The sequence below is a fragment of the Ptychodera flava genome, chromosome 6, assembly GCF_041260155.1.
Source record: "Ptychodera flava strain L36383 chromosome 6, AS_Pfla_20210202, whole genome shotgun sequence".
Classification (NCBI taxonomy): Eukaryota; Metazoa; Hemichordata; class Enteropneusta; family Ptychoderidae; genus Ptychodera; species Ptychodera flava.
Genome location: NC_091933.1, coordinates 35562244 through 35588889, shown reverse-complemented (window position 1 = coordinate 35588889; position 26646 = coordinate 35562244). Strand labels below are relative to the sequence as shown.

General features: G+C 41.5%; 1 protein-coding gene across 3 annotated transcripts; it reads right to left on the bottom strand.

Moving 5' to 3' along the window:
• Positions 1-800: 800 nt before the first annotated feature.
• LOC139135612 (uncharacterized) lies at positions 801-25823 on the bottom strand. Of its 3 annotated transcripts, none has more exons than XM_070703093.1 (7): positions 25681-25823; positions 16551-16623; positions 15225-15291; positions 14740-14841; positions 13613-13694; positions 4813-4989; positions 801-4095 (listed from the first exon to the last, which is right to left on the bottom strand). In XM_070703093.1, exons 2-7 carry the CDS (start codon positions 16616-16618, stop codon positions 3083-3085), a joined length of 1509 nt encoding a protein of 502 aa, XP_070559194.1. In that variant the 5' UTR covers positions 16619-16623; positions 25681-25823; the 3' UTR covers positions 801-3082. The 3 variants fall into 3 exon arrangements, with proteins under 3 accessions (XP_070559194.1, XP_070559195.1, XP_070559196.1); XM_070703094.1 differs by lacking the exon at positions 25681-25823 and adding an exon at positions 17345-17684; XM_070703095.1 differs by lacking the exons at positions 16551-16623; positions 25681-25823 and adding an exon at positions 15394-15655.
• Positions 25824-26646: the final 823 nt, after the last annotated feature.

The window sequence follows — 26646 nt, the reverse complement described above, 5'->3', positions numbered from 1 at the left end:
TCAATTCTCCGAGCAAGATGACGCGGTACGGACAAAAGCGATACATCGCTGGAGCAACTAGTCTGTGATGTAATTATTATGTTTTGAGACAAAGTCACGGAAAATATAACTCAGTGACTTCAAGGTTATGTAAAAGTGGCGTTCGAAGTTCCGTACTTGGTAATAAGTGAGAGCCAGCATGACTTGGGTCAGTTGTATCGTAGTTGTCTGTAAATTGATCCAAGTGACTGTTCCAAATCATTACTTAGAATTGCCTTTGAAGCCACTCCTTTACATAAACTTGAAGCTGAACCTGGATGCAATAATTCAGTCTTCGTCGTCTTCGCGAATAATTGGGCGAAATTGCTGTGCCTCTTACAAGTACAAGCACAATCGATCAATTCTTAAAAATGCAAACTAGTGCGCTTTATTTTTGTGTTATATTCAGCATCCTGATCTGTTTTTGATTTAATTTTGTTAATCCACTTTCTAGTTTACACCAGTTTACTGATATCTTCAGGTATGATGTCTATTTTCAATGTATTCATGTATATCACTTGTCCATTATCATTGGCTATATTTCCTAATTCATCCTGCAAGTGGGTCTCAAGAAAACTATGCGTAAGTCACTTCTGTAGACGGCATTATTTCCCGGGCCTTAACGTTAAGCGTTTGTCTAGTATCGTCTTCGTGAATGCAAGATTAAAATCTACTACTGCAAGTTTAATATTTGATTCAACACTTTCAATTCTTTCATCAATACCCAGCATTATAAAGATTTACCCACCAACGTACTTGAATACTAATGACAAAATTGAATATTTCTCCTTGATTCCAGTGTATTCTTTATTGAAAAGCACAGAATTTACCTCGTAAATGAAAAAAGGCGTTACAAAAACAAACGAGGAAGTAAATAATAAAGTAACAATAAAAAAACCATCATGACAAAACGATTTGATAAAAAGTAATCGAGTTAAAGACAGAGAGATAAAAATCAGATTACATTTCTGATAGGTGTTCCATTTCAATTTCATACATGACGAAAGTTTACTGAGCTAGAGGAATTGATATGGCTTTATTTTTCATTAGGAATTCTAATTTGGTAGGCATATCATATAAAATGCTTCGTGATATTTAGCTGCCGCAGCAGAGGTTTCTTTGACTGGTGTAAAATTTGAAAGAAATGATTAAACAGTGATGCAGCTTTCAAATTCAATACTTTTTAAAATATTCTGAATGTGTTGAAAGATTGATCGTACATTGCAAATTTTCCGCATTACTGTGTATGTGAATTTCAATTAATACACGATTTCGTTTCGTTCAAACTGTAGAATATTTAATATGAGAAGGACAATAGAGATTAAAAACGACATACATTTAAGTTTGATTTTTTCTTTTATTGTTCATTTACATAATTACACAACAACACATTCATGTAAAATTATGTCAGTTTTATCTAAATTTAAGCTGACTTTTTACACAGAGAATTACATCGTATGATGTCGCAGTTCTATGTTTGCTTTATCGTTCATGTTTTGCGATTTTTTTGCAACTTTTCATGTTTGTAAGGCCATAAACTACAAGCTATGCTATGCTAAATTTGGCAACCATAACGCAGCGGTCACAGGTCAAGCTATTTACAGCAAATGCGAGGAAGTAATCTAACCCTTTGCCACTTTCACTCTTGAAGTCACGTGATATTTTTTGGTCCAAAGTCTCCATGTCCCGTACATTACTGGGTCACTGGACTGAAATGAATTTTTTTTATCTTATAACCATCGTGTAAAAAGAGCGTCGGTTTAGATCTTGTGAGGTTTTCGTAAGATCTTTGATAGGAGCTTACTAGCGGCAATATTTTAGGGTTTAACTTCCGGTCAATGAGGTAAGCAAGCCTACTCTATCTAGCTATCGAATCACACTGATGATCTTCGCAATAAATTTGATCTATCCTTCTTCGTTCAGTTTTCTATAAGTTACAAGGTATTAAAATTAAGAATTCAGTGTATGGAAAATCGAGGAAAAACAAAAAACTCACAAGGTAAGGAATCTTAATTTTGACAATGGTATCGGTTCTGTTACAAGAAAGTCATCTGTCTTATGTACAAGTCTTTAGAGAAAACCATTCACCAAATCGGTTTTTGTTGTCTCCCTCTATCAATGTAATTTAGGTTGGATTACATGTTAATCCGCTAAGCCCCCAAATACAACCTTCACGTTTCTTGTACGATATTTTCCCTATCTAGTCGTAAGCGTGCTAACAATGACATTATTGTCGATGAAAAATCTTAAAATTATAACAAAAACGACAAAATAAACGAATAAGTGGTCAACATGAAATCGAGTGTTGAACAGATAAACGTGTTCTTAAGCTTACATTGTGGTGTAACGAAACCAAATGCTTGGAGATCAACTTAAACACGGAATCGCCTTTTACACATTGCGATGTTACCATGTCAACAACGCTACATGTCTTTGAGCTTTTAATTCTAAATAACCCATGAAAGGTAAAGGAGAAACTGGAATGTGTGAAGTCACAAGTAAACGTACAGTTACAAAAATCTTTCGCACTCTTGCGGGCGCCCTTTAATTACAGAATGGTCATGTTTTGAGTATCAGATAATTTCCACGATGTAGAGTGAAATGCTGAAGGCATCCGCGATATAAAAAATATACCATGGGAATATATAAAAGATCGAAAAGATTCTCTTCGACTACTTGAACCGTATACATTGTGTGTTTTATAAATGGTTTAGCTGTGTTAGTTCTGGGAACACATTTGGCAAAAGCGGTGGTCACAATTGTTCACAAGGTTACTATGTATAAATATTTAAAAAAAACTTGCATATTTGAAAGCACAAGAAAGCTAGGGCATCTTGGATTCTTCGGGAGGTGCAGTGCAAGTGCGATAGAGCAAAAATCAAGACTCTTGATTTCTTGTCATAGACGGTGATTCCCCCCCCCCCAAAAAAAAAAAATAAAATAAAATAAAATCGTTGCTAATAGGAAGCAGCTAGAATCCTTTATACAAGCTATAGTTACAGCGCTCCGCTAGTAAAATTGGCGGTTGTCGATTTTTGAAGCGAAGGAAGGAAGGAAAAATGCTTCAGTGAGATATTGGTCTGCTGCATGGTGGGCCCTGCCAGGGAGGCTGTGCAGAGATGCGGGAAGAAATGCTGGAATAGCTCGCCATGCTGGATAAACTGGACAAGCTGGAAATACTGGAATTCGATCCTAAGATTGATGCTGGAGTGGAAAGGGCGGAACTCAAAAGAGGGGAGTAGTAGTAGGGCCTGCTGTAGAGTGTTGCATTTTGTTGAGAAGCTTCTATTGCGTGGGGAAACTGTGATTGCTGGGGAGATGTGACGTTAGACACGGGGATGGGAATGTCCGGAACCGTCGTCAGGTGCTGGGTCAATGCCATGTCATTGACGGGTGCAAATTCGGTACTATTGGCGATAGCCGAGGCGAGTTGCCTTGGGTTTACTGTGAGCGGCACGAATCCCGAACCAGACGGATGTAAAGCGAAGATTGGTACGCCAGCGGCCAGGGCCGGATGTATGGAAGAGACGTAGGTATACCCTTTTGAAGCTGGACTAACATTATCGTCCTCAGCTTGACAATGTTCTCCTGGAGATGGCTTCACTTGAATAATCATGGCACTATTGAGCTTGTTGACGCTCTGCACAACCGAAGATTTTGCAGAATAGCCGTCATTTCTGGCTTCATTTGCTTCCGTAGAACATTGAATATGTCCGTTTGCATGGCCTCTTGAATTTTCTTTAGGCTCACTGTCGTTTACCTCGTTGTCAATCTTGTCGGAAATTTCTAATTTTCGCATCCCCGAATGAACGCAATCACGCTTCTTAAGTGGTAGTTTCCAACTCTTATCACCCGCAGAATCTCTGTGAGCACTTAAGTTTTCATTTGATTTGGACATTTGGCGCGCTGTCTCGGTGGGCTCGTTATCTTGTCGTGTTTTATGGGCGGGTACCCGGACAACGTCTGTGTTTGCAGCTGATCCATCCACGGATGTGCTCAATGATGTCATTTGTCGTGACCTGGAGTCCTCCACGCGTGGCTGTGTGACTTTGACCTGTTCAGAGTGATGATCGGGATCTGGTGGAGAGATCATATAAATATGCCTGGGTTTAATATAACATTTTTGATGTAAGAAATTAACAATTTATTTAACCAAATATGGAAAGTAGCCTACTTTGACGATAAATAGTCGTAACCACAAGCATTGTCACATGAACAAACAATACCCGTTCAAAATTGAAACGCCGGGTAATCACGTGGATCTCAGCCAATATGGACACTATGCATACCCCAGTAAATTCCTTGTGCCAATCTCTAGCTTCGTGTTACTTTATTAAAACGTAAGAAATCGATGTAACAAACTTTTGAATGTTAAAGTTAGCAGTATCATTGCATCACGGAGATGTTCTCTTGAAACTTAGGAGAAGGGTGTATATATCAAGGTTTCATGTAATGTTCAATACCCTTTTATACATTCTGATATTCAAATCACAATGTGCAAAATTAGTCCAATAGTCATCCTGATTTTCTTCAAGTTCAATGTCCTAACCAAAGGAAAGAGATCTGTGGGGTTTTTTCTCGCTAAAAGATGGCACAGAAATCTTTAAGGGTCATAAGTAAATCTGCCCGAAGGACGATATTGCCGTACCGAACATTTTGGCGTTCCTTGTGAAACAAAGGATGCGGTATGGATTTGGAGGAATTATTTAAGCATGTATTGAAGTCACTATGTTTTTTTGTTTTGTTTTTTTTTGTTGGTTTTTATTTTTTGCAAGAATGATCACTTCAACCTACCAGTTCTCGTGGCATCACAACACTGCATATGATGTACATTTGTGTACCAGCAGAGGTCACGTGTCTGCATATTCTCCTTTTGTGCTAGGTGTCCAGGAAATTCACCTGAGCCATTACTCCAGTTTTGAACGTTTTCAAACTCATCGGGTTTCTCTTTCTTGATTTCTTTGGGTGGCCCTGAAGATGAATAGAAAACACGACTTTCATTTTAAACGGGTAGGCTTTTTGTTATGTGGCTTTTGCCTTTTCCCCATTTCTCGGCGTTTCTTGATGACAGATAAAGTTGTTTTAGTACTAATCACTATAGTTTGGATAAATCAGGCTTAGAAAACCATCTTATTCAAAAACAAAGTTGAATAAGGTGAGTTGGACAAAGTTACCGTAAAAACAGGATAAAATCACAATTGTGACAATTACGATGAGTAACCATTTGTTGGAAGCCACTCATTGTGGTTCTCCTAGCTAATTGATGGCGGCTGGATGGATCATGGAGGTAGCACAGAGATCGATGGACAGTGATTTACTTTAATCATGAAAATTTCTTAACGGAAAACTTTGAAATCCTTCTCTGAGTAGAGGTTGTTTTCTGTCAGGTTAGTGTCAGTCGACGGCTACATCTATCCATGGATGCTGTACATATCCATAATCTATCTTCAAAACGTCGAGAGACAACTAACTGTAATCTCTTCAGCGATGTCGTAAGTGTGAGCAGAGTTCAAAATACAAATGGCCGCACCCCGTCCCCCGAAACAGGGTAAATACTTTGTCTTTGAGCAAAACTATCACAAACAAACAAGGTCAAAGTACCGAGCGCGATTTACCGTCACCAATGACAAGAGCAACGGGGGAAACAGATGACGTCATCGTCGTGCTGGGTGCTACCACCCACCGAGAGTTAAAGTAACACCGCAACATTTGCAAAACAATGGTGATGTCAAGTGATTCGCACGTGAAACAAGTTACATGGAGATAAAAACCCTCAAACCAACGTTCACGCGATAAAGCTAACATCACAGTACACTAATTCGACGGCGGGGGCGCTCTTCGGTACGGTTTCGATCGGCCCGCGCACTTTAATATCCACTTTATTAAAGGTGATCACGTGAATCGGCAAACCCAAACGCAAGACGTTGTGGACACCATGTGGAAAAAAATACGCTCCACGGTCGTTTTCGCCCAGGGCACAGCTACAGCAAATACGAACTGATGCTGACAACTGGAGATAGAGATACTATTGACACGTACTTCATGATGTACCTGTCTCTGATATCATCGCTGGGGCTCTCAGCAAGAGATCAGAACATAGACAAACTGATACCTCTAATCATGTCCCATTTGAGAAGATCTCGACAGTTGTAAAGTTAGTACCTTCACAAATGTGACCAGCCAACTCGTACGAGCTTCCATCATGAGGAAAATAAGTTTCATAATGGATAAAATACAGTTTTTAAAGGATTGAGTCATGAACGGCGTGCAACATTCTTTGGTATGAATATTTGTAAAATTGATGAAGAAAAGCAGAACAAACTTGTACAAGTATATTAGTCAACGGTGGTATGTGATAGGAGCTTCCACGGAACTACTGACTTTAATATCATGATCCAGAACTGGTTTATATCTGTGCATAATCTCTCTCTCTCTCTCTCTCTCTCTCTCTCTCTCTCTCTCTCTCTCTCTCTCTCTCTCTCTCTCTCTCTAATAGGGCACACATATCCCTGTAACTGCTAACGCACAACGGTAAACCGAATACCGAACCTCTGGCATCTTACACAAGTTTAAGTAGTGTTCTGTTCACACTTGTCTAGCTTACTGTGTCATTTATTGAGTCTGGATTGTCTGAATTCATCGGAGACTCATTGTTCGGAAACTGGGTTGTCTGTCAGATGCATAAAGCATGTGAGAAGTTAGCAGTCGCGTTCATTTCCATCAAGCCATTTACCAAAAGTCCCTGGCATAGCTGACCATGGATTATGCAAAGAGAGAAACCAACTTTGGATCGTGGTACTGAAGTCAGCGGGCCTGAGGAAACTGGCTGGATATACAAGATTCGTGGTTAGGTCCACTGGTAAGCGGTAACTATGTGAAAAGCGTTATCGCAAAGTCCAGCTAGCCAATCATCAATAGGTTATCTGACCACTTGACGGCTATGTTTACAAGTATGTACCACTAAGAGAAAACAACCAGAAAATTTGAGTCATCAGAATTGATGATTGGCAGGTAATGGTGAAAATTACCAACGAAGTTGTATATTCAAGCTAAATCACCGTCCCGTCACCACCGAATCAGACTAGACCATTGTTAAAAAATATTATTCAAAAACGAAATGGCTATTTTCGCCTGGTTTCCTTTCAGCAGAGAATGACGACACCGCCCAATTTTGACCTTCAATCCCCCCCCCCTCTGTTTTACGACGTTCACTGAACTCAAAATCGCTTCCATCGGTTTAAATTAATAACTAAAAAACATGAATATGAGAATAACAAGGTAAATTCTTGTTATCCTTATCTTTGTTAAAGTCATCAAGGCCGAGTATGCCATGCTTTCTGTCTTGATGGAAATTCCGGGACTACGTACTTCACGTCGAAAAAGAAGAAGTCAGCTGGAAATTCGGCGCCATATTTAGTATTGGATTGTAAATTTCGTACACTCAAAGCGCAGCACCAAACACTAGAAATGAGAGACGTTTGTATCACCTGACAACCATCACGTTCCGTGTCCCACTCAAGAATGCCGGGGGAGATTAGCGATAAGATAAGATTGTGTGGCGATATGCGGTCTAACACGTCCGCCTTTTGTGTTTCGTGAGTAGGTTAGTTACCGTTTCAAACGATTCGAAAACTCGCCAGATAGCTGCGGCTGTAGGTGTGGGTTTGATACCTGTACCGTTTTCCGCGTCGGCAACCGATGCCATAACCGCACCCTGATTTGTCTAAAAGAGAATGCGCTCGCCAACAGTCGTGATGGGGTTTTATGATCAAGGTTCTTGTCTGACTTATATACAGAACTGCGAACGACACCAGTTCATGCTAAGAACACAAGCTTTATTACTGAACACGCCATGAGATAAAAAGGCGCCAACCGGAACACAACTGTAGCAATTACATGTAAAGGCACCAAAGCGCATGCACCGAATGTAATAGAACACCAAAGGATAAACATTTTTTTGGCGGGAGATTATAGTCCACAGTCATTGGATGAAAGTTACCGAAGAGTCTGATTGGTAGACGGATAACACATAGGCTCTGCTTAGTCCTATTAATAATGTTCAAATGATGTGTCATTTGTTCTCCGACATTCTCCCGGCGACGAAAGATAATCTTGAACACTTTCAATATGAATTATCAATAAATGATTCGTTTGAACAAAAAACTTAGAAATTTCAAGAGTTAATTGTCTCAACAGTTACAACAATTTATGAAAGTTCGGATATTCTCATCCTGGCTGCAATGGCCGCATCTCTGGACGGTCTCCCCGACTCGGGCGGGTCATTGGTTTTCTCAGCAGAAATTTCTTGCCGATGGATGTCTTCCCGCTCGTTCACATCTTTGTCTTCAGATGATGATAATTCTTGAGAGGCTACCTCAAGAGGGTATAACTTGTGTATAGGGCGGTTTATTGTCGTCTTGCGTGTAGCATTCAAGTCCGCTGCGATCTGTATCCATTGAGAGTTCAATTCAGCATCGAGCGGTTCGTCCCAAGGGAGCCCGCGTTTCCATAGTGACTGCACAAAGAGTTTAGCTTTGATGTGAACTGGAGCTACGAAGCCCAGTGGGTCGTACAGTGTAGCGGAGGAACTGAGAACATCTCGTTTCGTTATCAATTCATTTGGAATAGGCTCGCTATTATTTTCTGAGTAGGTCATCGTGTCGCTTTCTGGTTCCCAACGCAGGCCGAGTACTGGTACATCATGGAGGGTTCGTAGATATCATCCTGTTTTGCGAGTTCACATAGTCGTTCACTGTTGGACGTCCATGAGCGTAGCTTGAACCCACACGACTGCATGAGGTGGTTTGCGTCGTTGTAATATGACACGGCCTTCTCATCAGACTCTGCACCGTCTATCACATTGTCAACATAAATATTATGTTTGAGGTCATCAGCTGTCGGTATGGAGGCGTTACTTTCCAAGTGGGTCTTGATTACAGCGTTGAGCATGAATGGGGAACAAGCCGCCCCAAACAGAACAGACTTGAATTGATAAACATCAAATGGACTTTCGGATCACGAATGTCCGATAACCAAAGAAATTTGGTGTATTGACGCTCGTCTTCCTCTAGACGTATGTTTAAGAATGCCTTTTCAATGTCACTGACGAAAGCGATTCGGTTAGCGCGAAATCGTAGCAAAATGGCAGGTAAATCATTGATTAATGACGGCCCAGTTTGAAGACAGTCGTTTAGACTTGCCGAGTCAGCATTTTGTTTGCTACTGCAGTCGTATACAATACGTATCGGAGTGGTAACTGAGTCCTTCTTGACAGCTCGATGCGGCAAATAATGTCCTTCAGTTTTGTTGTCATCTTGAATCTTCTCGACGAAGTCTCGGCGCAGTTGATCGGTGATGATATCGTCATATCTCTTCGTTAAGTCAGGGGCCAAACGGCGAACCATAGCGCGCGTGCGATTTTCAGTTGCCGCATAGTTTGAAGGCAGTGGCGGATGATCAGTTTTCCATGGTAAACGGGCTATGTATTTACCATTTTCAACACGTAGATGAGTGTCCCGATATGTTTCGAAGTCGGTATTTTCATCATTTTGCGAGTCTGCCTTCACTCCGATGAGCTCTAAATTCCACCAGTTTCGTATGTCATCGTCGGTGTGTGTTTCTACGTTCACGTGATGAATATTAATGTCAGAGTCCAATTTCCCACGCTTTCCAGTAGGACCGGACAACAAGTAGCCGAACTTAGATGATATTGCAGTTGGACCTGCCCGCGCACGATATGGTTTCCAACAAAGTTCCAATATTGATCAGCTCCGATGAGTACATCAATTTCCATAGTTTTAACATTGGAAACTGGGTGGGCAAGCTTTAATCCCCGTAGATGTCTGAGTTGAGTATTTCTGCTGACACGTGGTTGAATAGGTTGGACGAATCTCGGGAATTATCAGGGCGTTGACAGTACTGGTATGTCCATTCTGTTCGTGCAAAGTTACCATTGCACTTTTCATGGAATGAATTTGTTTCGAATTGTCCCGAATGTTGACAGGCTAACGTTCTCATGAGTGTCCGATTTCAAGTTGAGTTTGTCAGCAAATCGCTGCGTGATAAAAGTTCTGTTGGACCATCGTCAAACAGCACGGTAGCGTTGATAGGTTTCCTATCGCCGACCGACATAGGAATGACTGCCGTCTTGAGGAGAACCGATCCGTTGGGTGTAGATTTCCCCTTTGTGTCGTCTGTCTTCGCCAATGCCACATGAACTTCAGAAGTTCCCTTTTTCTCAGACGTTGTAGCTGATTTGGTGTCATGAAGGGTAGAGTGATGTTTACGCTTGCAGATCTTGCAAGTGTAACGAGACTTGCAATCGCTCACGCGATGCTTTCCAAGGCAATTGTAACAGAGACGATCGCGTTTGACAATGTCTAAGCGACGTTTCGGGTCGGTGACAACTTGGCAATCACTTGTGTAGTGATTTCCCTTACAAAACACGCATGTTTTGATTCTCAAAGGCTTTGTTGTGCGCGTAGATGCGGCCTTAGTATGAAATGAAGCGGTCATATTAGACTGTGTTGCTGTGTCCGCAACCGATAACTCATCGAGTGGAACTCCGGCTTGAATGGCGTCGATTTCCCGTAGGATGGCTTTGCGCAACTCTGGTAAAGTCCAAGCCTTGTTTCCGTGATCTCTTGCGATTTGTTTCCGAATATTGTTAGGTAGTTTATCTCGAATCATGGGAATGAGAAGTTCTCCATAAGCGTTCTCTTCTTTGCCAAGTGATTGTAAACCGCGAATATGACTTTCTAATGTGTCATAAAACAATCTCAGACTGTTAATGTCACTCGTAGGTTGAGGAATCTGCCACAGTGCAGTCATGTGCGCATCGATGATCAAATGATTCTGTCCGTAGCGTTCGATGAGTAGCTCTAAAGCATGGTCGTAGTTGGAGTTTGTCAAGGCGAGACCGCTAATCGTACGGGCAGCTTCATCAGTTAAAACGCTGCGTAAGTATGTGAACTTTTGAATGTTCTCGAGGTTCTTATCATTATGGATGGACGATTTGAAAGTGTCGTAGAAACTCACCCACTCGAGTACGTTTCCTGAGAAAGTTTTCAGCTGTAGTTTCGGTAATGCGACCGTTTTCTTCGATGTGTCTTGAGTAGCGGTGTCGGAGTTCGCCGATGGGCCAGTCGCATTGTTCGGTTTGTTGTTTTTGATGAAATCAGTGATCTTGTCGTTTCTCTCGAATATCTCGGACATGTAGTCGCCGGATTCTTGGCTCGCAGCATCGTAGCTTGCTTCATCCGTATTATCTAAGATATCTTCTTCGATCTTAGTTAAAGATTCGTATTTCTGAGTTAGTTGAGTGTTCAATGCTGTGAGTATCCTGTGAGCTTCAGTCTTGTTCTCAGCTGCAGCGAACGTTGATGTGAGTTGTTCTGCACGGTTGAACAGCCTCGTCATTTGGGCACGTTGTCCCCTGCGCTTGAGTTTCAACTTGGCCAATTTCGTTGCCAGTTGCTCGGCTTGAGTTGGTTGCTGCTCCTCGTCAGACATCCTAATCCTGGTCTCGGCACCAAAAATGTCGTGATGGGGTTTTATGATCAAGGTTCTTGTCTGACTTATATACAGAACTGCGAACGACACCAGTTCATGCTAAGAACACAAGCTTTATTACTGAACACGCCATGAGATAAAAAAGCGCCAACCGGAACACAACTGTAGCAATTACATGTAAAGGCACCAAAGCGCATGCACCGAATGTAATAGAACACCAAAGGATAAACATTTTTTTGGCGGGAGATTATAGTCCACAGTCATTGGATGAAAGTTACCGAAGAGTCTGATTGGTAGACGGATAACACATAGGCTCTGCTTAGTCCTATTAATAATGTTCAAATGATGTGTCATTTGTTCTCCGACACCAACATCGATAAGCCGCATCCTCTCCCCGGGCTACGACTCCAATCTCAGGGGCAGCACAAAGTCTGACCGCTTACATCATCTAAGTCCCGACGGTATTTCCGTTAATCAGTCATATCAAATGCTGTACAAAGTTGAAACTAAGGCACATCTTCATTCAAAGTCAACTACACGTGTACGGCCGAGTAATCACATTCCGAAAGAATCGCTTCGGAGATACCCGTCGATAGTGCGGGACACAATCTGATTCACGTCCGAATCGACATCTTTGGTGGAACTAAGCGATACGAAAGTTACGATTTGAAATACCAAAGGCGTCTTAGACTTCATTATGTAATACTCGTGACCATATTCAGGAGGCAATATACTCAATAACTAGTCGTCTTCAGTAAAACTAGTGCCTTAGAGGAGAACGCGCCTCGGGGACAGAAACTCATTCTCTCAAAGGTTAACAATACTTTGATCTACCACTTGTTGAAGCCCATTTTGAAGCTTTTCGAATAAATGAAGCTGTTACGGGCTTATTTTGGTGAAAAATCCGAAATTTAATTTATTCCCTCCCCATAGAGTTAACACAGGGATGCGGCCATTTTGAACTTCAAGTGTCGGTAACAGTTGGGTTATTTGTTTCTCAGTACGAAATTTTGCACGGTGGCCTCTGTTTTTTCATCTTGATTGCCAAAGGCAACGGTTTGAAATCACCTTGTCCAAGGTTTGAACAAAAATTTGCGTCTTTCAGTTTTGAGCCGCGTAAAGAAAAGTTTTATGTCGTGAAATGTACGGTGAGAAGTTCCACTCTTACGGTGTATTTGAATATTTAGAGGAGATCTCACCAGTTTACACCGCTGTTTTTACTTTCAGCTATTCTCCTTAGACTTACACCATGATTTATATACCCAATGAGTAACCGTGTAAGAAATTATTGTTTTTACTTTTTTATTTATTTATTTTATCCTTTTTCGAGTCCCATTTGATTTTCTGCCCTGTCAACTGCCAAATCTAGCACTTCTATTGCAAATCTAGCACTTCTATTGACAGGGCTTAGAAACCATCGTAAAAACTTTACCTTATATTTTACTCCCTAACGGCTTTTGTTGGAGTAAGTGTAACATGAATCGCTTGCAGGATGTGGCTGAATATAAGTTTATTATGTCTGTAACTGTCGAAGCAGTTTCTTTCAACAGTACCGCTAAGCAATTACATAAACTTTTATCGTTCCTGTTTCGGACTCCGGCCCGCGAAATAAGAACCGTAACAAACAAACCGCAGAACAGTACTCTTTTTTGTCATTTCATTCCTGTACAAGGTCACAATGCTTCCCGCCTGGTAAATACAAAAAAAAACTCCAAGTGACATCACCAGACAAGCTATCTTGTTTGCCTGATACATATCTCACATTCGCATCACATGGCGGTTATCTCTTGTTTGAAAGGTCGCGTTTTCTGGTGGAATCTCTTGTTTGAAAGGTCGCGTTTTCTGGTGGAATCTCCCTAAAGATATGATACTTTCAGCGTTCTTTTCATCCCCAAAACGGAATATTATAAGTACTGCAAATGACAACGATGGAAAATGGACGCACTCCATTGAAATTACTTTGACAAGATGCCCAAATCTCAGACGATCTTTCCCCAGTATCCGCACGATGCATCATGGGATGTTTGACGAATACCATGGGAATTTACAGTCAAAAAAGCAGAAATCAATAACGTGTAAATACCTTGGTCATGTTGTCGACATTCCTGCAACTGTCGTAAATGTTCCACTGCTTGTTGCAAAATTTCCGCCTTCTCTAACTTTCCCTTGAAAGAAAAAAAAAGTGTATCATTGAATCAATCGTAGTCGTGAATATATTTGCAAACGTGGTGAGGATGTTTTGAGGTGAATTGGTCGGAAATGGGGGGGGGGCGGTGTTTGGCACCAGCCTCTACTATACTTGGACTCATGTGACACCAGGCAACCTTTGTGCAGTTACCTACGTCATTGCGTTACCACCACTTCACCTCTTCAACTCGACCACCTGACGAGTGGCCAATAATTTCTGCAACCTCGATAATTTCGTACCACCAGGAGTAAAGCTTACAGGGGACACAGTGAGCCGCAACGGCACGTATGCACATCTGCTTAATTTCCCACTTTGACACCACTCCAGTTTGACATCACTCGGCAGTCATCGTTTATAAATAGATCCTTCGAAGAAGAAGCACTGAATTTAGTGATAAAATTTTGTCACCGTCGACTATTGAATGTGCCGTCCGCTGAATTCAGAGCCATTGAGATCATTTGCTTGGTTATCGGAAGGAAGAAAAATTTCCGAAATTCGATGACGATGTACAAAAATGAGACTGTGCAAGTGGATCATCAAATAAATTTGTGGTGATTTAGTCGATAGAGCACAATGTTTAACTTTTGCACGCTAAAATACGTGACTTATAAAAATTTTAGAGGCAATGGGTTCATAACCTCGCAGTTCAACTATCCCAAATTCTATCCCCGTCTTACTTTATGAAGATATCCTTGAGCCAGGAGTCGTGTGAACCAATTTGACCCCCCCCCCCCCACCTCCACGACCACCACCACCACCACCACGGCAACTAAAAGATACGATCAGCGTACTTGTTCCACAATCAGCGAGGATGGGTACGGTTCCGATGTCATTACCCTCAACTTCCGTGGTAGTGAAAGCGCACCTGCCAAATAGTTTCTAAAAGGTTCACGGACGGACATCTGTTGGAAGTTTGGCTTTAAATTCAACACGATGTTAGAAGAAAGTAATTCGGATGATCTGGACGGACCGAATCATAGATCTTGGCGCCATCAATACAACGAACAGTGTGTGCAAATTACCTTTCTGTTTGCTGTTGCCGGAACGAGACGACTGAGATCATTCAGGCACCGATTGATCCTGTCTCTCCTTCGCTTCTCGATGATTCTGTGCGATATTGATTCCTGTAAAGGAAACGTTGAAAATCCAATGGTCGAGCTATAGCTATCGAAAATCTGTAGTGTTGTATACAACACGGGCTATCACGAAAATGTAACTAGGTATTTCTTAATACAAATGCATGACGCTAGAAAGAATGTTCCTCCATTACAACCTGTAGAGTATTCTTTATATCTCAGTGGCGTCGACATGTATATCTTCTGTAAAACGGCGACTTTCGAGTGAATCGTGCTTCTTTTGAGAGTAATGAATGTTTAGATTTTTTACTTAGAATATCAAAACACAATGATAACTTTTTACTCTATAGGGAATCAATCGATTCAATCACCATGATATGATCATGCGGTTTCTCAATTTTAATTTCCTCCAAAAGACAAACAACTCTTACCTTGGTCCTTTTGGCAAGTAGGTATTCTGCAGCCGACCTATGGTCAGCTTTGTCATAATCGGAGGGCCTGAAAAAAATGATAAAAAATGAATAATTTATTTCAATTATTCTGTAAAGTGTTTAAAAAACGGTTCACAGAGATTATTATGTTGAAAGGCCGCCTGCTTACATCTTTGCTAGTTGACGACACGTGAAGTCGATGTGATCCATTCCTCGCCTACTCAAGTCTCGGGAGGAATAACCCGTTGCTGACGTGACGGAGGTAAACGGCCGGCCTAGTCATGTGCCCTCAAAATAGGTATCAACACGCCTGAGTATGAGTGATTGTCGAGTACCCGTCATGTGGCACAGACATAGTTTCGGTGTCACGTCAAAGTAAAGGGTGACCACAACTCAAGAACAGGGCCCGTACGTGTTCATTTAAAGTTTATGGTTAGAAATTTATGTTGTTGTTTTTCACTTTTATGTTACAATAAGTAGCTATGATATTTACGATATGTCTGTCAGCGGAGCACTGCGGTATCACCGGAGCAAGGCCGATCGGGTAACTGATCTCTGGCGTTATGACGCAAACCTTCGACATTGATTAATATGCTGATTAAACAAAGCCAGTTTCAACGGTGTCGCTTACATCAAGTTGCGGTCTCACGTCGTTGACAGAAGTCTAGATGCTCGATCTTTATGACAAGCAAGTTGGGTTAGATCACAGTCCCTAGTGGAGGGACTGTGGTTAGAGTGTGTCAGCTCACGTCGCCGAGAATTCTGCCGCGTTACGGGAACCTTGAAGCGATGTCCGATGACTTCTTGATCACGCACATCCTAAATCGCCTCGTTTGAGATTAGACAAATTTCTCTTTACGATGTCTGTATAGGGAAAGTCTTATACAGCGTCGCTATCCTTTCCATGGAGTGATAAGAGACCGATCGTCACAGCTGAACTGATCGTTCATAAAGCTGAATGATTTTGTTTTCAAATTTTGAAAATCGAAATACTTTGAGCGTTGGTTAGTTGGCAAAGTGAACATGACTGACTTGATACGCGTAATTCTCTTTACTCGCGAACGAAACCGGGTATAAACTTGACGCGGAAAGTGGAATCAGCGGTATGACAACAAAAGCGACACTGACAGTAGACTCGATATGTGAAGAAAGTCCTTAAAAGACAAAATACGAAACGCGATATTTTCCTTCAACGTTGTTCAAATTGAAACCCTAACATCAAAATTAACGATACAGCAAGTCATGAAAATCAATATTGAACTTTACAAAATGATTAATTAACCCTTTAAAATAATTCAGCAAAGAAAAAGTGACAATTGCACTTACTGTTCTATCTTGATCTTCTTCGGCCGTGGGCCTTCGTCAATTTGATCCAATCGTTGTCTGTCTTTCATCTTGGCTGAAAGAGAGTTGTCAAAGGAGCTACGAGTTACTACCCGACTGAACTAGGTCTGCACAGAATGGTCGTTGCCCCCGCCAAATAACTTGGTTACTTCCGACCACCTGTTGCGTCGACTATCACTCAACTTCTGGACCGAATGCAAGGTCCGTGCGTTTATCACCGAGTCCTTGGTGTGTCTACACGGTGTGTTTCGTCACCGGCTGGTACATGAGTTACGGGCCGGATTACTGTCGCAGTCACTGATGTCACGCGACAAGAATAGCTCACGTGCGGAAAGCCTCACATACCGATTTTGACGTAAATAAAGTTTAAAATAAGTCCGGTAAGAGAGGGTTGTACCATTCTCGTCAGAGGGGAGTCGGTACAGACCTGCACATTTTAAATACCACCGACATCTTTCCTTGATCGTGAAAATGAGTCAGTATATATCCTTTCTGCATGTAATGAAGGAATGCTTGTTAATTCATAATATTGGCCACGAAGAATAAAGTACACACATAGTGGGGGTCTAAAAAATTGCACAAACAAGTCCCACGACTTGGTAGTGGCGAAACATAACCTTTGTCCGAGTTAATTGTAAACTCAGAGTCACTGATCCGACATACTTTCCGCTGCGTGCGCTTGCTCAACAACATCAACTCACATAAAACTCAGAACCTGTTCTCGTTATGTTTAAACGATCTTTGACCTCATGATTATGGTTTCTATATTACCGTACTTTTTATGAGTCCGTTGAAAGTTTCCAGTCAAGGTGATGAAGCATTTACTATTTAATGCTGCTGTACTGGTCGATATTGGTGGACAATATCACGCGCATCGATATACACAGCTAGGATAGTATGGGAACTTGACTTTGGGCTCATCATGGAATTATAACATCATAATTGATACACTGGCGGCCAAATTGCGTTTGTAAGAGGTGATCCCGTTCTGAACACAAGTGAAGATGCCGATCTCATTGAAATAATGCTCCGCAGGCATCCCATCTCCATTGAATATTTGCTAATTCCTGATTCCAATTATCGTGGTCCTGACAGTGTTATCGTGTCAACCGTAGTGAGACGCGTGAGTTGTGTTAGGAGGTGACACGGCTGTCCTTTCCTCTATATTCAACCGTCATCACAGTCTCGTCATGTTTTCAATACATCCGAACCTTGGATGCTGCAAATGACGGTCCAAGTTCACTCGGAGAAAAGCGCACAGGTGTAGAATACCGTAATTTTTTTTATTGCCAACCCCTAGCCTGGTGGCGTCTTCGCCTCAATACAGTCGGTATTTGATTCATTTCGGCGGTTGGAATTAACACGTGCTTTCTAACAATTGATAAAGTTTTACGTCAGGGCGCGCTTTCTGCATGAATATTTAAAAGTGTGATTTTCGATCAAAGGTTCTAATTCATTCAGTCTTCTTTCTGGCTGCCGGGTTGTTGATTGGGATTCTGAATGCATTGACATTGAATGCAAGCCCACTCTACTCTGGAATCACACACAGTGTCACAACGACAACGTGTTGTCTGGATTGACTGTGAGAACAGCATAGAAACATTAGCAATGATAGGTATGGAGCTATCGTGGTAGAGTAACCGTGTGCGGTATCACTGCGAAAAATATAGATAAACTTGAGTTAGTCTGCTGTCGGTGACCAAGTTTGCACGCACGACCACGGCTAGTGGTACCATGCAGGACACATCATCACGAAAAAGAGCTTCATTATCGGTTGAACAAAAATGTTTTTGTGCGATACAATTTTTGTGTGGGTCAAAGTATGAAAACAAGGGGTCTGAAAACTATCATGTAGCCGAATCATAAATACTTTATTCAGATTTCTTCTCGAAAAGCACCTTTACTGCATGTTGAAATTATCACAGTTGTTTATTCTAAGACTGAGAGAAACGAGTAACGAATAAACTTGCGAATCTTTTACAGTCTGTACAGTGTGGATCAGTGGAATATATCTTTCATCGCCTGTAGTAATTTTGATATTGGTATCTTTTACCTGCCTGTAAATTATAAATTTGCATGTCCACTCGTTAATATTTTCAAAACGCCCACTTTGGGTATGAGTCATCGTGTATGGTAGTAGGTATTTATTATTCCCGGTGTTTGCAGGACTCAATGCCACCTAGGTCGCCGTCCTTTCGTGCAACCTTTGTCACTCGTAAGTTGCAACCTTGCAAAATTACGACAAGGTACAAGAAAATTTGATGTACTCATTTGTGCAAATTTTCATTCACTGAGGTGGTTGGAAGGATGCTTGGATCACATTAGATCACATTAGATCACAGTAGATCACATTGATCTGTCTAAAATGTATTGATAGATTCCTTAGTGTCGGTTAATAATCGTGTAGGGCACGTTTACTTTTTACATCCGAAAAATCAAGGCAGCTGACGGTCGATTTTAAGAAATTAAAACCAAAAGTATTTTCCTGTGGAAATATATTAATTATTGTAACCTATTTTCAAGAACATTAAGATTTTGAGGAGAAAATATTACCTTCGCGTAACAACCCTCCAGCTAGTATTTGAAATATCCCCCTCCCGCCTATTGATTTTTCCCCTCTCCCTACCTTCACCGGTAAATCCCCCCTCTTCTATGCCCACCGAAACACCATCACCTGCATCACACCCGGCTTCAACTGCCCTCCCCCAACCACACAAAAGTTCCAGCAAAACAACTCACGACATGAGCAAGATAGTTCGAAATCCCCGCCCGCTTGTGACAAAATTGTCTGTCAACCCACCCTCCTCCCATGAAACGGAGACATCGCTTGCCCGACCAACAAAAATCGCTTGCAAACAGCTTTTGCACGGCTCTTAAACTTAAGAGAAAAGCGCTGGAGCCAACATCTTTTGACCTCAAATTATGTAATTGTCAAAAACATCGGGCAGTTTCTACCATCGCCCTGCCAATGCACCGTACTTGTTTGCAGTCCAAGTATTTATAGACGAATAAATATCAAACGGGCAAATTAACAAAAACATCATTGGAATCAAAAAGAAGACTTGTGAACTTTAGAAGCAATATTTCAGGTTATCTAATCACAGCTGTGACAAAGTTCGGCCATACTTAGAAATTAGGAATGTGACATATCTATATGTGTGTGACGTAATTCATTGGTATACTTCTCAGACCTCAACACGCCGATAAGATGCGATTGTCACAAAATGTGAATGATATTTCAAACTGACCTGCCCGAGTTAGGACAGATATTGCTATCGATAACAGAATTCTATGTGATATACGTTGTCATGACTCGGGGGACAGTTGTATGTAGAATGACTCAGTAATTATGGGAAGAAGCCAAATTTTGGTCACAATAGCTCGACTGGATCTCATTCTTTTAGTTCCTGGTTGAATACGTGGAAGTAGTTTTAATCAATTTGGATGTTTATCTAGCAGTTGACGCTGGATTGAAGGTCGTGTTTTCCACACATTTGGGAAGTTTGTCTTTTACAAGTATTTCTATGTTCACACTGGTTCTGTCGCGTGACTTGCCTTCACCCTGCCCACGTGCCCGCCCATTACTTTCAAATTTTACTTTGAGTGTTCTAAACCGCTCTGGATTGAACAAACGACCAGTTGTGTGTCCGTTAAGTCATTAACTTCAAAGGCAAACTGTAGCCTTATTTACATCGTGTCGTGTGATTTGCTGTCGAAGAATTGAATTCGCCGAGACAACTGGCAGCATCGTTGCAATGCGGTGGTTGGCCACATTGTTTCAAGACGTGGTCTAAATCTATACTTAATTAACAGAAGCATGCAGAGTTCAATAAAGTTGAAGGGGGAATTATTATCAAGGAATATCCATGAATCCTTGGAAAAGACTGGGTCACATCTGAGGCTATTGGAAACTACCGGTTGAGCAGACGGGAGAAAGCTGTCATTAGCGAGTGGACAAATCTCAACGGCCCGCACTGACAAGCCTTATTTCATATTAGATAGTTACAACTGATTAATTCTAAAGTGTGAATATATGCCAGTGCATCAGTGAAACAGAGGATATCAATGTTGATGATCTTGGTCGGGACGTGGACGGTGCATGGACGGTGGTGTGCCCGCTTTGTATGTCGATTGTATTTTTCTATTTTAGCGAAGACAGGTATTGTATAAGGTTTAGACTTGAAATGATGTAGCCATGATGGAATACTTTTTCTGTATAACCAGTGTAGGTCTCTATTAAGGAGGGCAGATTATCTCGAATATGCGGCCACGGCTACCTATACTTATAGAACCAGTCTTACGATGTCGAAATATTCTGGTCAGACTCATAGATGTTGGGAATAGATCGCGACATGGATTTGTTCATAAGCAGACTATATCGCAATTAATGATCGCCGATACCAGAGCTCCTAAAATTTACGACTGTGATTTTTCTCCTGCCGATAGATTTACGACCGTTAATATTAGTAAAATACAGAACAGGTTGCACGTCTACCATTAAAAGGTTAATTTTGAGAGATAAGCTGTTTCGACTCCGAGGACCACACTAACCCTTGACAGACTATCAACAGATTTCATCAACTATTGTTACAGTATCTAAGGACACCAGGAAAGCAAGCTATCGTACCAAAAATAAGTTGTTTTTCCGTGGTGCCAAATTTATTTATATTATTTTTTTCATTCTGTCAATCTTGTCGTCATCATATTTCACCTGTCTGACCCTAGCACAGTGTCTGACCGACACAACACCGTCGGACGCGATAAGCGTGACTTGGTGCACGTTTCGCTGTTGTTCTAAGAGTAAAAATCGATGACACAGTCCACAGCAGTTTCGTCAGCTGTCGTCTTTCATAGCATGGGTTGAAGTAGTTCCTGTTCATTTTGGTAGACTTTTCACATCTCTTGTCGGTGTTAGCTAAGTCACTTTATGTGGCGACCCTCTTAAAGTGCGAACATATGCGGGGGGTACAGTATTTGAAAGTGCTAACATTAGGCCTAATACAAGTTAGAAATCAAGTCATACACTCTTGATTAGGGCAGACATGTACACAGTTGATGATTTTTCTCCGAGCAGCGACAACAAGGCAGGTTGGAAGTAATTCCATCACATGTCTTAATGTTTGAAATAAAATATAGTGGAGTAACAGTCGTTTGTAAACCAGTCAATACACAGAAGTTAGTTGAAACCGTAGAAGATCTGCGGGCTCTTGTTCTCTGTATTGCCAACGGACTTCATAACGTTGATTGGTGTTAAATCATTCCACTGTATTAGTGTGACCGAAAACATAATTCATCGGTACACTGTCACATTATGTCACGGAGAACACCGACGCAAACCTAATATGTTTAGATACATTAATTTATGGTTCCGATGCGATTTGTGATCTTGGAAATGCCCGACTATTCGAGCTACATGTAAAGATAAAGATACCGTGATTGGAATTTTCACGAACTTCCCATAAATCTTAACAGACGACACATTGTCCATGTTGAGTCGTTTTCCCGCCCTCACCAGCGTCGCTTAGTACGGAATGGTACGCCTGCCAGAGGAAGGTACGTTTAACCTCAATCTTCCCAGAACTTTGGACAAAGCCTCTGTGGACCATGCGCACAATTGCACGTTCTGTGGACACGGAGTGGATTGATTATGAAAGAAAATAAAACGTCAGTCTCCCTCATTCACCTTTGAAAGATGTCCGTTTTTTGGCTCCAAAACAAGAGTCTGGCGACGTATTGCAACGTAACATTGTGCTGCCAGCTGCCTCAAAAATGTAACATTTTGAATGCCGAGTTTTCGGAAGTTTTTAATAATTTTTCAATTTCGGACTTCAATGAACAGTCATTAAAACAGTTTTCAGTGTGTAGTGACGTGCGTAAATGCTCAATCAATGAAATAGCAAAAATGATTCGACTCCGAGATACAAACAACTCTATCTCTTCGACAAGGCAACAAATGTCTGCCTCTTAGAAATCATCATACAAACTGACCAGTCTTCGACAGATACTGGATCTAGAAATTGCTCCTTTTTGACTACGCACGACCTTTTTACGAGGAACAATGTGATTCAACGAAGTCACCATGACAACAAATTAATTTATGGTTCGATCAACTCACGTGAGTTTTGATAGCATACGCTTGATTGCAATCGGGTATTGGCCACTGACCGGCACTTGATGTAATAAATAGGTACGGTCTAAAACATCTATGCAACTTCCAAGTTCAAGAGTACATCTAAAATTCGTCATTCGAGAATGTTCGCCGTCGTTTGAACTGCACGCCTATAGGCCTACTGTGAGCAGTCACATTAGAGGGGTCATCATCAGCGATGTCTCATAGACGTTAACCGATGGCGTTTGAACTTGGCCCGTTTTTATAAGATTTTGTCTGTATGATTCTTAATCCTTGTGAATTACCCATGCTTCTCTTTGACTCTTGAGGCCACGTGGACAAGTTCAAGCGATCTTCAGTTGAAGCGATCTATTTGATAGTGTGGCACCCCCGGACCGGAATCCGCGCTCGGTTGAAAGTCACGGGTGTCATGAGCCGAAACGTGCTTTCTTCTGGCTTTTACATGCGACCAGCATCTTCAATCCCCATTTTCGAAATCATGCCTCGGGCACGTGTAGAGTGTCCATGCTTTTAATAAGGAACATGCGTTGCTGTTTCTGTAATAGTTGGTGATCGACTGATATTCAGTTGTGGAGAAACATGGAATAAAGTATTGTGTGTCGGTGATTCTGTGGTTTCGGTTCATCGTTTAACTTAATATTCTGAGAGTCATTAGCCAGAAATGCCGTTTGATCACTTTTCATTTCAGAAAATCGATTCTGTCCTTTGTTCTCAAGCGTTTACTAAAAGAGGTGAGAAAGTAATTAATGCATTCATTCATTTCAGCCTAGAACAACTTCGAGAATTCTGATACACCAAGTGTCGATGGTGATGATGATGATGTTATTGTTGTTTTTTTTGTTGTTGTAGTTGTAGATGTAGTTGTTTTCGTTAGTGGTGGTGTTATCGGGCTATTTTAATGCTGCAGCGGCTGTTGTTGCTGTTGAGCATCGTCATCGTCATCATTTATCACCGTCATAACCTTCTTCGACGTAATCGTCATCATCGTCGTCATCGCCACATCGTCATCATCGTCGTTGTCCTTTCACAATTCAGTTGGACATCAAACTTATCCCAACCATTGCTCTTCACTCCAGCTATCTCAATATCTATACATGTGCCTTAAAGGAAAATTCTCTGTCTCTGTCTCTCTCCCCCCTCTCTCCCCCACTCTCTCTGTCTCTCTCTCTGTCTCTCCCCTATCTCTCTCTCTCTCTCTCTCTCTCTCTCTCTCTCTCTCTCTCTCTCTCTCTCTCTCCTTCTCTCTCTCTCTCTCTCTCTCTCTCTCTCTCTCTCTCTCTCTCTCTCTCTCTCTCTCTCTCTCCCTCTCTCTCTCTCTCTCTCTCTCTCTCTCTCTCTCTCTCTCTCTCTCTCTCTCTCAAACCAAAAACGCAAGAAAGGAAAAAACTGAGTAAAGGGGGAAACAGTATAATAAGACTAAAAGGACAAACTTCGATGCCGTCATACATGAAAACAGGCACGTTTTGTTACATCAGTTTGTTAGCTCGATAGATTCGAAAACACGACAATAAATGCCAGTTTACAACTTAAGTGACCTAAATGATCAAAGGAAACGGTTGGTAGCTCTGATGTGTTGAAATGTTCGAGAACTTTGTTAAACAAAAGTTGCTGAATGAGATCAAATTGCTCTTTCGAAGGACGTTTTCACTGCAGTCATTTTGATTCAAGACACTGATATGAGGATGTCAGGTTTAGAGATTTATCTTAAAGCAACCAAGTACGCGATGTGGAAATGTTTATCGTGGACGTAACCGGTTGTTTTCCCTCGACGCCGCTTTTGAACATCTAAACACAGTCACGCGCGTCCTCTAAAAATTATATTCTTCACAAGGCTGGTCAGGGTATATCTTTCTTTATCTAGAATTTTATTGCTGAAATTATGTCTCCCAATTATGTCTTTTGCCTTGAACGTAACAAGGCCGCCGCAGCACGGGAATAAAGTACACGGTGTGTTTTTTGATAGTGAATTATACTTAAATGGGCTCTGATCACCAAGGATGGCTCCAAAGGACGCAACTGACATTGTCATGGTGGTCGTACCTTGGACGACCTTGAGATGGCGAGTACATACACACTGTACTATCTGCTGTCCAACCCGTATAGCCTCGGTAGCTTCCCCATTGTCTCTACGAAACGTTTTTGAAATAAGGCAAAAAAAGGAAGATTTATTTCTGGTCCTTGACATTCAGCAAAAGTGATGCGATGATGCGATTTTCCCCTTTTCTACATTTTTTATTTCCAACAATCCTGGTTTGGCACTATTGATGCAACTGTTATTGTCTTTCATCATTGGCCGCAAAATAATTCCATTTTCTTTTAGCATTTTTGGACATAAATCATAACAATTTTGAATTGAAGCCGGCCACCACACGAAATTCTGACTCACCCAGCATTATACGTGGAAATAGACACGACGCGCGGGTCCTGAAATGACGCACGCGCTGACCAGAAACAAATATATTTTTTTGGCCTAAAGCCAATACTCTCGAACAATTTGTAAGGGACGTCAATATATGACAATAAATATCATTTCGGCGGGAGATTTGTAAATTCGCTCAAGTTTTCGGTTATCCGTCGCTCCTGTGAGCCAGCGTTTTCAGAGTTTTTAATATTACATGTACTTTATGTCAGTATTTGCCTCACAGAATCACCTATGCAAGTTTTCCCTTTCCGTACGAGGCCGCGTATTGGTTAATAAATAATCTCACCTATGGAAGCTTTCCCTTCGTGTAAGATGTGGCGTCTTAGTTAATAAATTATTAAATTTTAACATACCCCGATATCCACTCTGAGCTTCATCATGTCTGCAGCAAACTGGTGCATAAGTATGTACGTATACGCTCAACTCAGTTCCAACAATTACGACGGAACGCGTTTTACTAATGAGCGCAAACTATTATAAAGAAATTAATTTCTCTTACTCGAGCCACAGGGTCCGAGCGTTCGAATATGATCGACAACTACAGGCTTAATAAATCCTACCTTGGTTTGACGAAAAAAAAACACAGTCCCCACACGATATTGAAATCTGCCGTCTTTGCCAGAACTGTCCGACCTAGCGACACCTCTCTTTTTCTCCCCGAAAGCAAACAACTACGGTCCGTTTTGAGTGCCCTAGCTTTATTGTGAAACTTAGACATAACAAATTAATCATCGTTCGAAAACTTACTTCCGTTCTGTCGTCCAATGCGATAATAGTCTAAACTTTATCGGAGAAAGCCCGGAATACATACACTTTGCGATATATACACAACTGCTATCACCGTAACTTACAAGCACGCATGCTCAGAAAAATTGGGACCAAATGACGCATTTCTACCATGCTTTTCGACAAATTGAGATGTTTTGAAATGTTGACATTGTGAGACTTACACAACATGATCTTAGTTCCTCTCTGATATTTTCTATCTTTGAGATACATCAAGTTTCTCCGGTTGAAACAAATGACGTTTGCTTGGATACCACGTGTGTCAGTACCCAGCTATATCTCCAACACCTGTCGGGCAATTCGTGGTGATATACTTGTGTATGTTTTCCGTCGGAAACCATTTATCTCCCGCACGTGGTTTGGCCATCCATCCTGTAGACCCCAACTTCCCATGCTCCCCTTTTCTCGAATATTCTCCGATTCTCTAGAATGCATTTTTGGAGGGTTCATCATTCAGGCATTTCCATTTTAATTCGCTCTTTGCGTTTCGACCCAAATCACATTGCGCTTTTTCCAAACCGTTGCCATCTCGAAAAAAACTCGTCACGGGTTTGCGTATGAATTATTGCGTTTACAGAGCCCCTCAAAGATCACCTCCCCATTGTATATCCCCTCAAGTCGATACGGCTGCTTATCCATATCGGGATGTCTGAATATTTATACAGGCAACGCCCTCACGTGATGACCTGACATGCACAGTGAATGGGAATGAGATATTGGCACGATCCATGCCCCTATAC